Source organism: Lucilia sericata, unplaced genomic scaffold, assembly GCF_015586225.1.
Source record: "Lucilia sericata isolate MDLA Ls3-8-SP2 unplaced genomic scaffold, ASM1558622v1 Contig002126F_arrow, whole genome shotgun sequence".
Classification (NCBI taxonomy): Eukaryota; Metazoa; Arthropoda; class Insecta; order Diptera; family Calliphoridae; genus Lucilia; species Lucilia sericata.
Window position 1 is genome coordinate 699 of NW_023995972.1, and position 13413 is coordinate 14111.

General features: G+C 31.6%; 1 protein-coding gene across 1 annotated transcript in view; it reads left to right on the forward strand.

The window, feature by feature from the left end:
* Positions 1-818: 818 nt before the first annotated feature.
* LOC119613446 overlaps positions 819-13413 on the forward strand; it is a 36310-nt gene continuing 23715 nt past the window's right edge. Inside the window, exons 1-3 of the mRNA XM_037969459.1 lie at positions 819-1489; positions 9006-9622; positions 9692-10214. Of these exons, the coding sequence (XP_037825387.1) occupies positions 1129-1489; positions 9006-9622; positions 9692-10214 (1501 nt within the window). The 5' untranslated portion in view covers positions 819-1128. The remainder of the gene's footprint in view (positions 1490-9005; positions 9623-9691; positions 10215-13413) is intronic.

The following is a 13413-nucleotide window of genomic DNA, read 5'->3' on the forward strand; positions in this document are numbered from 1 at the left end:
ATTCTCTTCATATTTTCTATAGAAAGGTTGCAGCAATTCTCAACATTTTTACTATAGAAAAGTTGCAGCAATTCTCATCATCATTTGTATAGAAAAGTTGAAGCAATTATCATCATCTTTTCTTTTTACAAGTTGCAGCAATTCTCATCGACTTTCCTACATAAAAATTGCTGCAACTCTCATTAACTTACCTAAGTAACATATGCTGAAATTCCCGTCAAATTTTCTGATGAAATTTTCTATGAAAAGTTGTGCAGAAACATTTGTCTAGGGTAAAACTCTGGGATTTGTCTTCCCCATCTACTGGCAACTCCCTAAACAAATTATACACATTTTCTTGTTAAAGCTCATAAACATGAAAATTTCCTATTTACTCTTCTGATATTGAACAAAAAAAAATCAACTGTTTCTTTATTTTTTTATGTATTTTTAGCTCTCAAAACGTGCTATTAAAATCGTTCTCTCTTCGAGAACACAGCTGTGTGCGGGTGCTCTCCGGCAACAAAAATAAAAAAGAGATATCACATATGCAGCGCTCTTGCTGTTGCCCGTTAATAGAACAACTGTTTTAGACAACCAGCAGCAGAAGTAAACCTGAAATTCAACTCATTACAGTTTAAGAAAACGCGCGCGTTGTGTAAAGACGACGTTGCTGTAGTAGTTCCGTCATTGTTTAAAAAAAATTTTCAGTTTTTTTATTTCGCATATATATATAAAAAAAAAATAACGAAAAAATACATGAATACAAGAAATAAAATACATACAAAAAATTAAATACAACTGGAAATAAAACAAAAAAAAAAATTAAAGATTTTTTTTTTCCCAAATAGAAGCAAGCAAACAGAAAAAAATTACGCAAATATTTATTAATAATGTTAAAACGAAAAAGCAATTTTTTATATAAAAATAAAAAAATTTCAAAATTATTAAAGCTTTACTTTGAGTTACAAGCAAAAAGTTGTATATGAAATTTAAAAGAAGAAAACAAAACAAGAATTTATTTAAGTTTTTTTTGTTAAAAGTTTAATAATAAAACTGTGATCTCATAAAAGGAAGAAAAGAATTGCAAAAAAAAAAAAGGTTAAAAGTGATTTTTGGGGAACTTTTTCTTATACAAGAAACTAAATTATGACGGATGCTTTAAAATTGGCTGAAATGCAACGCACAAATATTGAATTTGAACGTCAAAGACATTTGGCAAATTGGTTAATCAAAAGTAGTCCTCATATGGCAACGCCAACAGCAACAACAACAACTACAGCAATACAACAACAACAACAACAGCAACAACATCAAGCCTCTAATACATCAAGTAATAACTGTGGAACAGCAACAACAGCTTTAACTGCAGCTACAGCAGCAATCAGCAACAATACAACAACGTCAACCGCAGCAGCAGCAACAAATCCATCATCATCATCATCATTAATACCAGCAACATCATTATTATCATCTAGCAATAATGGAGCTACAACTACAACAAATAGTGGTGAGTTTTTTTGAACTTACTCTCTGGTAAAATACGAACATTTTTAACAGAGAGAGAGTGCAAGAGAGTGCAAGAGAGAGAGAGCTCATCAAGAGTGTTACAAAATAACGGTTACTAAGAGCTTTTTTTGTGTTAGAAAAGAGCAGGAAATTAAAAAGTCCCCTGTAGAAATTTACGAAAATTTCATCATTAAGTGTAATTTGTGCGTGTTAAAGCAACCAAATTCTTCATTATAGGCAAAAGTTGGCAAATGTGTGCAAATGTGTGCAAATGTTTGGCAAAAGTTTGCAACTCTGTGCAAATATGTGCAAAACATGTGCAACTACTAGTGTAAATAGCAAATATTGTTAACGAGTGCGTTTTATAGTTAATAAAGTCAAAGCAAATGTTATAAAAAGTTCCACCCTTAAAAAAAAACCTCTAAATATTAAATCAAAATCACTGCCCACCCTTAATTTTAAACGAAAGTATAAAAAATCACAAATAAAAGTAAACTAAACTAAAAAGTGCTTCAATCAATGTGTAACAACTGCAGGCGTTAGCGACAGTCTTTGAAATATTAAAAAAAAAAAAAAAATTAAATGAATTTTTCAATATAAACTATAATAAAGCGATAAAAGGTGATAAAAGTTTTCAAATAAGATGATGTGAAATATTAAAAAATTATAAAAGTTTTATAAATTTTATTACAAATTAAAGAAATTTTTTTTGAAAAAAATTTATAGAAATTGTGTTAAATTTACGAAATCTCTAACAGAAATCTCAAATCTAAACCAGTGCGTGTCTAAATTCGTTAAAAACATGATTTCCTTAAAAATTAAAATTTAATAAAATTTAATTTGATACAAACAAAAATTATTACTAACTAGAAATAAATTTTTGATTAAACAGAGAAACAGACAGAAGGAATCGCTAAATCGATGTCCGATTTTATAGAATTTAAGAAGCAAACTTCTATAATACATGTCTGATAAAATTATTGAAGAGATGAATCCCGAAGATATCATGGTTTTGTAGAAAATAGTTTTGAACAAATATACAGACAGACAGACGGATGGATGGATAGACAGACAGCGAAACACACAGAGGGAATCGCTAAATCGATGTCCGATTTTATAGAATTTAAGAAACAAACTTCTAGAATACATATCTGATAAAATTATTGAAGATTTGAGTCCCGAAGATATCTTGGTTCTGAACAATCTGCGGACAGACAGATGGATGGATGGATGGATGGATGGATAGACAGATAGAGGGAATCGCTAAATTGACTTTGTTATCTATAGGGATTCTGGTTTGAATCACAAAGATTCATGGTTCTGTAGAAAATTGTTTTCAACAAATATACGGACAGACAGACGAATGGACGGATAGACAGACAGAGAGAATCGCTAAATCGACGTCCGATTTTGTAGAATTAAATATGCATATGTGATAAAATTATTGAAGATTTGAAACCCGAAGATATCTTGGTTCTATAGAAAATTATTTTGAACAAATAAGTATACGGACAGACAGATGGATGGACAGACAGAGAGAATCGCTAAATTAACTTTGTTATCTATAGGGATTCTGGTTTGAATCCCGAAGATATCATGGTTCTGTAGAAAATTGTTTTAAACAAATATACGGACAGACAGACAGAGGGAATCGCTAAATCGATGTCCAATTTTGTAGAATTTAAGAAGCAAACTTCTAGAATGCATATCTGATAAAATTATTGAATAGTTGAATCCCGAAGATATCTTGATTCTGTAAAAAATTCTTCTGAACAAATAAGAAGTATACGGACAGATAGATGGATGGACGGATAGACAGACAGAGGGAATGGCTAAATTGACTTCTGAATAATTGTTTTTAACATATATACGGACAGACAGAGGTACAAACAGACGGACATTGCTAAATCGACATCGCTCTTTATGGGGATTCTGAATACACATGTAGAAAATGACGAAGATATCAAGAGTCTGAAGAAAATAGTTTTTGATAAATATACGGACAGATAGACAGACGGACATTGCTATATCGGACAGACACACTTGTGAACAGACAAACAGACGGACATTGCTAAATCGACAACGCTATCTATAGGGATTCTGAATACAATTCCGAAGATATCAAGGGTCTGAAGAAAATTCCTTTTAACATATATACCGACAGACAGATGGGCAGACAAAATCGTACGGACTTTGCTAAATCGACTTCGCTATCTGTAGGGATTCTGAACAATTGTTTTTAACAAATATATGGACAGACAGAGGTACAGACAGACGGACATTGCTAAATCGACATTTCATTCTCATATAGGGATTCTAAATACAGATATAGAAAATGCCGAAGTTATCAAGGGTCTCAAGAAAATTGTTTTTGACAAATATACGGACAGATAGACAGACGGACATTGCTAAATCGACTTCGCTATATATAGGGATTCTCAATACATGTATAGACAGACAATGCCGAAGATATCAAGGGTCTGAAGAAATTTTGTTTAACATACATATGTACATACGGACGGATGGGCAGACTAAATCAGAGGGACATTGCTAAATCGACATCGTTTTTAACAAATATAGAAAATGCCGAAGATATCAAGGGTCTCAAGAAAATTGTTTTTGACAATTATACGGACAGACAGACGGACGGACATAGCTAAATCGGACAGACACACTTGTGAACAGATAAACAGACGGACTTTTCTAAATTGACTTCGCTAGTAATAGGGACTTTGAATATTAAAGGTCTAAAGCAAATAGTTTTTAACAAATAAGTATACGGACAGACAGACAAGTGAGCAGATAAACTGACGGGCATTACCAAATTCGCTATCATATATAAAAATGTCGAAGATATCAAATATACGAACAGACAGACAGACGAACATTGCTAAATCGACTTCGCTATCTATAGAGATTCTTAATATATTAAGAATTTGATAATAGAATTGATAAAATTATTAAAGAATTTCTAAAAAAACGAAAACATTTAGATTTGTTTCTTAAAAAAAAATGTTCTATGACGAGTGCAAGCGAACGAACGGATGAACGAATACAGATGCTTGGACGAGTGCAAACAGAACCAATTAAGATTCTTCAACGGCCAACTTGCAACTAGTAATGTTATCATTATTTCTAGAAGCCGTTCTATAAAAGATTATTGTGATTCGAAAGTTCTTTCTAAAGAGTTTTTAAGGGACTATAGTTCTTTGTAAAAGAAAATTATTAAAGAATTTCTAAACGACATAGAAAGTTCGGTGAAATGGCAAACTAGTTCCAAAGGAATATCTTACAACCAGTGAAAAGAGCTTGAAAAAAACATTAAAGAATTTCTAAACAACTCAGAAAATATTTAAAAATTTATTTCTAAAAGAGAACAAAACTTGTTCTAGAATGTGTGCAAGCAGAACTATTTCATATTCTTCAGCAGCAAACTTGCAAATAGTGTTGTTGCCAATTTTTGTAAAAATATATATTAATTTCATCATTTTTTTAAAGATTGTCAAAAGGTAATTTTTAAGAGGGGAAATACCAGGAAAGATTATATTATGAGTTGATTCACATTAAATTTGGTGACGAAATTATAATTTCTCTAAAACTTGTTGTACCGAATTTCATCAGAACAGCTATGAGCATGAAAGTAAGTTTCTAGGGTAACAAAATAAAATCGTAGACCGATATGGCACACTTTCAATACCCAACCAAGAATTAAACGCTGTCGTTTTTTCACCAGATGGACAGACAGACATAAAAAAGGACAGACGGACATTTCAAGATTGTCTTAGAAAAAAGTGATATTTTAATAAAATATTTTTATTTAGAATGTAAACAAATTTTGGTGAAAAATCGTTCAGTCAAAAATGTTTTGCGGAAAAAATTTTGTGAAAAAAATTGTGATCAAATTTTTCTACAAACAAAAAGTTTATTTTGTGAAAATCAGTGCGTATAATTTTTGTGACACAAAGATCTAAAGTACAAAATACGAAAAAAATTTGTGATTATTTTAACAAAAACTTTGGTGAACAAATATAGAAAACAAAACACATATTTTTTAAATTAATGGAATTTGTGATTTTTTCTGTCGATAAAAACTTTTGTAAAAAAATGATTTAAAAAAGATTTCTAGAAATCATTTCTTTTTTAAGAAATAACACTTTGATACAAAAATTTTTCAGTTCTAGTTCAGTTCAAATTCTGGGTCCAAATTACGGCATTCGATATCGATCGAAATTTCAATAGAATCTAAATGGAGAATTCGATCGATATCGTATGCCATAATATGGGCCCTGTTCTAGTTCAGTTCTAGTTCAGGTTCTAGTTCAGTTCTAGTTCAGTTCGAGTTCATGTCTAGTTCAGTTTCTAGTTCAGTTCTAGTTCAGTTCTAGTTCAGTTCTAGTTCAGTTCTAGTTCAGTTCTAGTTCAGTTCCTAGTTCAGTTCTAGTTCAGTTCTAGTTCAGTTCTAGTTCAGTACTAGTTCAGTTCTAGTTCAGGTTCTAGTTCAGTTCTAGTTCAGTTCTAGTCAGGTTCTAGTTCAGTTCTAGTTCAGTTCTAGTTCAGTTCCAGTTCAGTTCTAGTTCATTTCTAGTTCAGTTCTAGTTCAGTTCTATTCATTCTAGTTCAGTTCTAGTTCAGTTCTAGTTCAGTTCTAGTTCATTCTAGTTTCAGTTCTAGTTCAGTTCTAGTTCAGTTCTAGGTTCAGCTCTAGTTCAGTTCTAGTTCAGTTCTAGTTCAGTTCTAGTTCAGTTCTAGTTCAGTTCTAGTTCAGTTTCTAGTTCCGTTCTAGTTCAGTTCTAGTTCAGTTCTAGTTCAGTTCTAGGTCAGTTCTAGTTCAGCTCTAGTTCAGTTCTAGTTCAGTTCTAGTTCAGTTCTAGTTCAGTTCTAGTTCAGTTCTAGTTCAGTTCTAGTTCAGTTCTAGTTCAGTTCTAGTTCAGTTCTAGTTCAGTTCTAGTTAATTTCTAGTTAATTTCTAGTTCAGTTCTAGTTCAGTTCTAGTTCAGTTCTAGTTCAGTTCTAGTTCAGTTCTAGTTCAGTTCTAGTTCAGTTCTAGTTCAGTTCTAGTTCAGTTCTAGTTCAGTTCTAGTTCAGTTCTAGTTCAGTTCTAGTTCAGTTCTAGTTCAGTTCTAGTTCAGTTCTAGTTCAGTTCTAGTTCAGTTCTAGTTCAGTTCTAGTTCAGTTCTAGTTCAGTTCTAGTTCAGTTCTAGTTCAGTTCTAGTTCAGTTCTAGTTCAGTTCTAGTTCAGTTCTAGTTCAATTCTAGTTCATTCTAGTTCAGTTCTAGTTCAGTTCTAGTTCAGTTCTAGTTCAGTTCTAGTTCAGTTCTAGTTCAGTTCTAGTTCAGTTCTAGTTCAGTTCTAGTTCAGTTCTAGTTCAGTTCTAGTTCAGTTCTAGTTCAGTTCTAGTTCAGTTCTAGTTCAGTTCTAGTTCAGTTCTAGTTCAGTTCTAGTTCAGTTCTAGTTCAGTTCTAGTTCAGTTCTAGTTCTAGTTCTAGTTCAGTTCTAGTTCAGTTCTAGTTCAGTTCTAGTTCAGTTCTAGTTCAGTTCTAGTTCAGTTCTAGTTCAGTTCTAGTTCAGTTCTAGTTCAGTTCTAGTTCAGTTCTAGTTCAGTTCTAGTTCAGTTCTAGTTCAGTTCTAGTTCAGTTCTAGTTCAGTTCTAGTTCAGTTTAGTTCAGTTCTAGTTCAGTTCTAGTTCAGTTCTAGTTCAGTTCTAGTTCAGTTCTAGTTCAGTTCTAGTTCAGTTCTAGTTCAGTTCTAGTTCAGTTCTAGTTCAGTCTAGTTCAGTTCTAGTTCAGTTCTAGTTCAGTTCTAGTTCAGTTCTAGTTCAGTTCTAGTTCAGTTCTAGTTCAGTTCTAGTTCAGTTCTAGTTCAGTTCTAGTTCAGTTCTAGTTCAGTTCTAGTTCAGTTCTAGTTCAGTTCTAGTTCAGTTCTAGTTCAGTTCTAGTTCAGTTCTAGTTCAGTTTTAGTTCAGTTCTAGTTTAGTTCTAGTTCAGTTCTAGTTCAGTTCTAGTTCAGTTCTAGTTCAGTTCTAGTTCAGGTCTAGTTCAGTTCTAGTTCAGTTCTAGTTCAGTTCTAGTTCAGTTCTAGTTCAGTTCTAGTTCAGTTCTAGTTCAGTTCTAGTTCAGTTCTAGTTCAGTTCTAGTTCAGTTCTAGTTCAGTTCTAGTTCAGTTCTAGTTCAGTTCTAGTTCAGTTCTAGTTCAGTTCTAGTTCAGTTCTAGTTCAGTTCTAGTTCAGTTCTAGTTCAGTTCTAGTTCAGTTCTAGTTCAGTTCTAGTTCAGTTCTAGTTCAGTTCTAGTTCAGTTCTAGTTCAGTTCTAGTTCAGTTCTAGTTCAGTTCTAGTTCAGTTCTAGTTCAGTTCTAGTTCAGTTCTAGTTCAGTTCTAGTTCAGTTCTAGTTCAGTTTTAGTTCAGTTCTAGTTCAGTTCTAGTTCAGTTCTAGTTCAGTTCTAGTTCAGGTCTAGTTCAGTTCTAGTTCAGTTCTAGTTCAGTTCTAGTTCAGTTCTAGTTCAGTTCTAGTTCAGTTCTAGTTCAGTTCTAGTTCAGTTCTAGTTCAGTTCTAGTTCAGTTCTAGTTCAGTTCTAGTTCAGTTCTAGTTCAGTTCTAGTTCAGTTCTAGTTCAGTTCTAGTTCAGTTCTAGTTCAGTTCTAGTTCAGTTCTAGTTCAGTTCTAGTTCAGTTCTAGTTCAGTTCTAGTTCAGTTCTAGTTCAGTTCTAGTTCAGTTCTAGTTCAGTTCTAGTTCAGTTCTAGTTCAGTTCTAGTTCAGTTCTAGTTCAGTTCTAGTTCAGTTCTATGTTCAGTTCTAGTTCAGTTCTAGTTCAGTTCTAGTTCAGTTCTAGTTCAGTTCTAGTTCAGTTCTAGTTCAGTTCTAGTTCAGTTCTAGTTCAGTTCTAGTTCAGTTCTAGTTCAGTTCTAGTTCAGTTTTAGTTCAGTTCTAGTTTAGTTCTAGTTCAGTTCTAGTTCAGTTCTAGTTCAGTTCTAGTTCAGTTCTAGTTCAGGTCTAGTTCAGTTCTAGTTCAGTTCTAGTTCAGTTCTAGTTCAGTTCTAGTTCAGTTCTAGTTCAGTTCTAGTTCAGTTCTAGTTCAGTTCTAGTTCAGTTCTAGTTCAGTTCTAGTTCAGTTCTAGTTCAGTTCTAGTTCAGTTCTAGTTCAGTTCTAGTTCAGTTCTAGTTCAGTTCTAGTTCAGTTCTAGTTCAGTTCTAGTTCAGTTCTAGTTCAGTTCTAGTTCAGTTCTAGTTCAGTTCTAGTTCAGTTCTAGTTCAGTTCTAGTTAGTTCTAGTTCAGTTCTAGTTCAGTTCTAGTTCAGTTCTAGTTCAGTTCTAGTTCAGTTCTAGTTCAGTTCTAGTTCAGTTCTAGTTCAGTTCTAGTTCAGTTCTAGTTTCTAGTTCAGTTATAATTTAGTTATAGTTCTTTTTTAGTTTACTTAGTTCTCATTAAAAAGTCTATTTCTACAAAAATCGAAAAAAGTACCTGTGCTAATCAATTATCATTCAAATAATTCCCATTTACCCTTTTTTCTCTCCATCCAGCTAATTCACCAGCCAACAATCTAAATGGTTCGGCCGCCGGTCACACTCCAGCGAATGCCACGAATCATCACCATCACAATAATCACCATCACTACAATGCCAAACAACATGGCAACAGCTCGGGTTGTGTAAGTGCTACTAACAATACCTCAACAAATACAAATCCTGTTTTCTATTTAATGGCCAGCAATGGTAACACTGGTGCTGTAGGCGGCGGCTGTAGTGCCAATGCCATAAGTTCATCGAACGTCACCACCAGCAGTAAACACACAGGACCCTTTTTAGGGCCACACGCAGGCGCCGCTGTCCATCATCCACACTCTCAGCGGGGACTGCATCATTTGGCCGAGGGTCGTAAGGCGAAATTGCGCAGATTTAATTCACACGATACCAGTTCGAATATGTTTTCGGTGGCGGATTTTGAAAATGCCCGCTTGGCAAGACGTAATGAAATCGAATTGAAACAGAGACTGCAACGACGTATGCGTCATGGTTATAGTGGTGGGACAGGTAGTGGAGGTCTTTTAACAGGAGGACCTTGTGGTCAGGGTTTGCTGACAGGCGGTATGGGTGATTATTCTACGGGTGATAGTAAAACTTCGAAAAATAGTAACGAGGTGAGTAAGGATGCAATAGCTGTGGTTTGTTTCAGTTATTATTAATGGCTTTTTTATTTTCATTTACAGTCTCAAAATGAACCCTTGCAGGTGGAAGAGTTTTTGGAACGCTATTCCCTTCCACGTGTGGTGCGCATTTCCTATAAAACACTTTTCTCCAATGAAACCCTACAATCTTCTTCATCCAATAATTCATCCACCGCCACCTCAAACTCATCAACGAGTGCTAAAAATACGGCTCCAGCTACCTCTTCATCCAACGATGCAAATATGTTGAGTTCTAATTCGAATAGCAATACGGGAACCTCTTCTTCAAGTACCTCTTCGGGTATGGGTGTTGGAGTAAATGCTAATCCCTCATCCCAGACTTTGGGTAGCAATAGTAGCAATAATAGTGGAGGTAAAACTTTACCTATGGAGGGTAATCAGACAAATGATAATGCCAATCATAATGGCCAACATGAGGAGGAACAGGGTGAACTATTTTTACTATATCGACTGGTGCGTCAACGTCATATTTATCATGGTCATAATAGTAAGACTACAGCGGCTAATCGAAAAAAGGGTGTAATGATACCACAGGAATTTCCAGGTGAGTTTTTAAGCAATTTTGGAGAGCAGAGTCTTCACTAAATATATTTGTTTAAGTATATTAAAGCATATTTCAAGGAATAATGCAATTTTTTCAAATTCCCAAAAAAATTTGAAAATTTTTCAAAAATCCAGAATTGATTAAAAAAGGAAAATTTTTTAATTTCCAACACAATTGAGTATAATCCTTTTCATTTTGATGATTTTTGTTATAATTGTATGCAAAATATTAACAATTTCTGAAATCCCGGAAATTTGTTGTGCAAAATCACTACAAAATGGATGATTTTAAAAACTGGGGAAATGGTAATTTTCACTGAATGTGTATTTTTAGATAAATATTACCCTATTTCAACATATAATGCAATTTTTTTCAAATTCCCAATTATTTTTACAAATTTCCAAAATCCCACAAATGGTTAAGAAAAAAGGGTAATTTGTTAATTTTCAACGCAATTGAGCATAATTCTCGTCATTTTGATGATTTTTATGCTAATTATAGTAAAATATCCACAAGTTTTTCAAATCCCCGAAATTTTATGTGCAAAATCACTAAAAAATGGATCATTTTATAAACTGGGGAAGTGGTAATTTTCACTAAATACAAATTTTTAAGCAAATATTAGCATATTTTAACAAATAATGCATTTTTTTCAAATTCCCAAAAAAATGTTAAAAATTTCCAAAATCCCAGAAATTTTAAAAAAAGGTGAATTTGTTAATTTTCAACGCAAATGAGCATAATTCCTTTAATTTTGATGATATTTTTGCTAATTATATGCAAAGCATTCACAAGTTTTTCAAATCCCCCAAATTTTGTGTGCAAAATCACTACAAAATGGATCATTTTATAAACTGGGGAAGTGATAATTTTCAAAAAATTTAGTATTTTAACAAATAATGCAACTTTTTTCAAATTCCCAAAAAAAAAATTTAAAATTTCCAAAATCCCAAAAATGGTTAAAAAAGGGAAATTTGTTAATTTTCAACGAATTTTAGTCTAATTCTTTTCCCTTTAATGATTTTTATTGAAATTATATGTAAAAAATGCACAAATTTTGTTAATTCCCAAAATGTTTGGAAAATCATTAAAAAGGGAAAATATTTATAATGTGGGGAAAGTACAATTTTCACTAAAAGTGCTTTGTATTTCATTTATTTTAACAATTTATGTTAAAAACTTTCTAGTTTTAAATTTTTTTCCAAAAATTCCCTAAAATTTTTCTTAAATTTGCAAAATACTGGGACAAATTTTTTTGTAAGGGGAAAGGGAAAATTTTAATAAAAAATTATGAAAATCTTAAAAATACTTATAGCACTTATAAACATTCATATTTTGTTGCCAAATTTCTCAATACTTTTCCAATTCCCAAATATAATTTAAAAATATACAAAATTCCATTTTTGTAGAAATTTCCAAAATCGCGGAAAATTTCAAGGATTTAATTTGAAATGTATAAAATTTGGTTTACAAAAGTTTTGAAATAGAATTTTTATAAATAAATAGTTTATATTAAGAAATTCCTAAGAATTCCCAAAAACTATTAGAAAAATTTCCAAAATCCCAGAAAATTTCTAAAATTTTATACAAAATGTTTAAAATTCTTAAATAAAATGTTTTAAATAACATTTTTAACAATAAATTTGATATATTATGAGACTTTTAACAATTCCCAAAAACTATTTGAAAAATTTCCAAAATCCCCGAAAATTTTTATATGCAAAATTACATAAAAACTAACAAGAATGATATTAAAACAATTATTTTACATAAACGAGCAAATTTTAAGGGTTATTTTTAAATTCCCAAAAAATAACAGAAAATACCCAAAATCCCCCCCAAAAATTTTTACTTGAAAAAAATCATATTATGTTGTTTTAAAAAGGAAAATTACATTTAATTACTATAAAACCTTTTTAACATGGCTTTTTCTTTTAATTTTCCTTTTTTTTACAGTTTTTATTTTGTGTTAAATAATTTATCTACAACTTAATGTCATTAGCATTTATTGGCCTGTCATTAATGTTATAAGCTTCTTTTTATTATACTTAATATTTATAATTTTTTTTTTTTTTTTTGTACTTTTGGCCAACATGCCAAAACACAGTAAGAGTTTAAAATACTTTGTTCACAGTAAATAGTCAACAGTAAGTAATCAGAATCTGCCAGCAAGCCTGCTTGCCTGGCTTCCTCTTAAACTGTGAACTCATAATGTAAACAATTTGTACAACTCGTAATAATAATGCTGCTGGTTGCTATAATGATCCTTTTTTTTGGTAAATTATGAAGGACATGCAATTCTTGGTACAAAGTACTGAGTTGTTGAGTGTTTCTTTTTGCCAAAATAAAGAGAAAAAACTATAACAAAAAAATCTATTACTTTATAGCCAGTAATAATAGCTGTAGTCATATGTGTAAAATGACTGTTTTTTTCATTGTTTTTCCAAAAGACATGTTTAGCCAGGATTAGTATAGAAAATTTAGGAGTTTGTTAAGTGCCAAGTTGTACTTTAAAAAAAAACGAAAAAAAACCTATTTGGTTTTTCTTCTTATGTCTCAAATTATGACTTAAAAGGATAAAACAAATGTCAGCATTTACTGCTATTCATATGCAGAAAGATTAGTTTTCTTTTCTATTGCTGTCTTTGCTGAAAATTGTCAGTAAATATGTATGTGTTTTAAAAGTTGTAATGGAATAAAATATTTCCATAATAATAAAACTATATAATATTTCATGGATTTCAGTTTTGCTGCATTCAAACTAAAGTTGAAGAAATTGTCATTTGTTTTATGGAAATATGCAGAATAGAGAAAGAAAACATATTACAAAATATAAACTAAATGCCAAAGGACATTAAGTTAAAACAAAAAAATATGTTAGCAGTTTGTCAAGTTATTTAGAGAGAAAAAAAGAGATAGTTGAAATGTTAGACTTAATATTTTTAAAAAATATGATTAAATTTTCTTCAAAAAAAACTAAAGGATTTAGTTTTGTCATTATGTCACATAAAACGTTTTACATTTAAAATCTATAGTTTTAAATACTCATGATATTATTTTAAATTCTAGACAATAGGCATTGTTAGAGTTCAGATAAAATTCTTTGCTATAGCCAAGACTGCAGTCTAAGTCCATTCTATAGTCCAGACTATAGTTTATTCTTTAGTCTATTCTATAGTCCAAACAATAGGCTACTCTA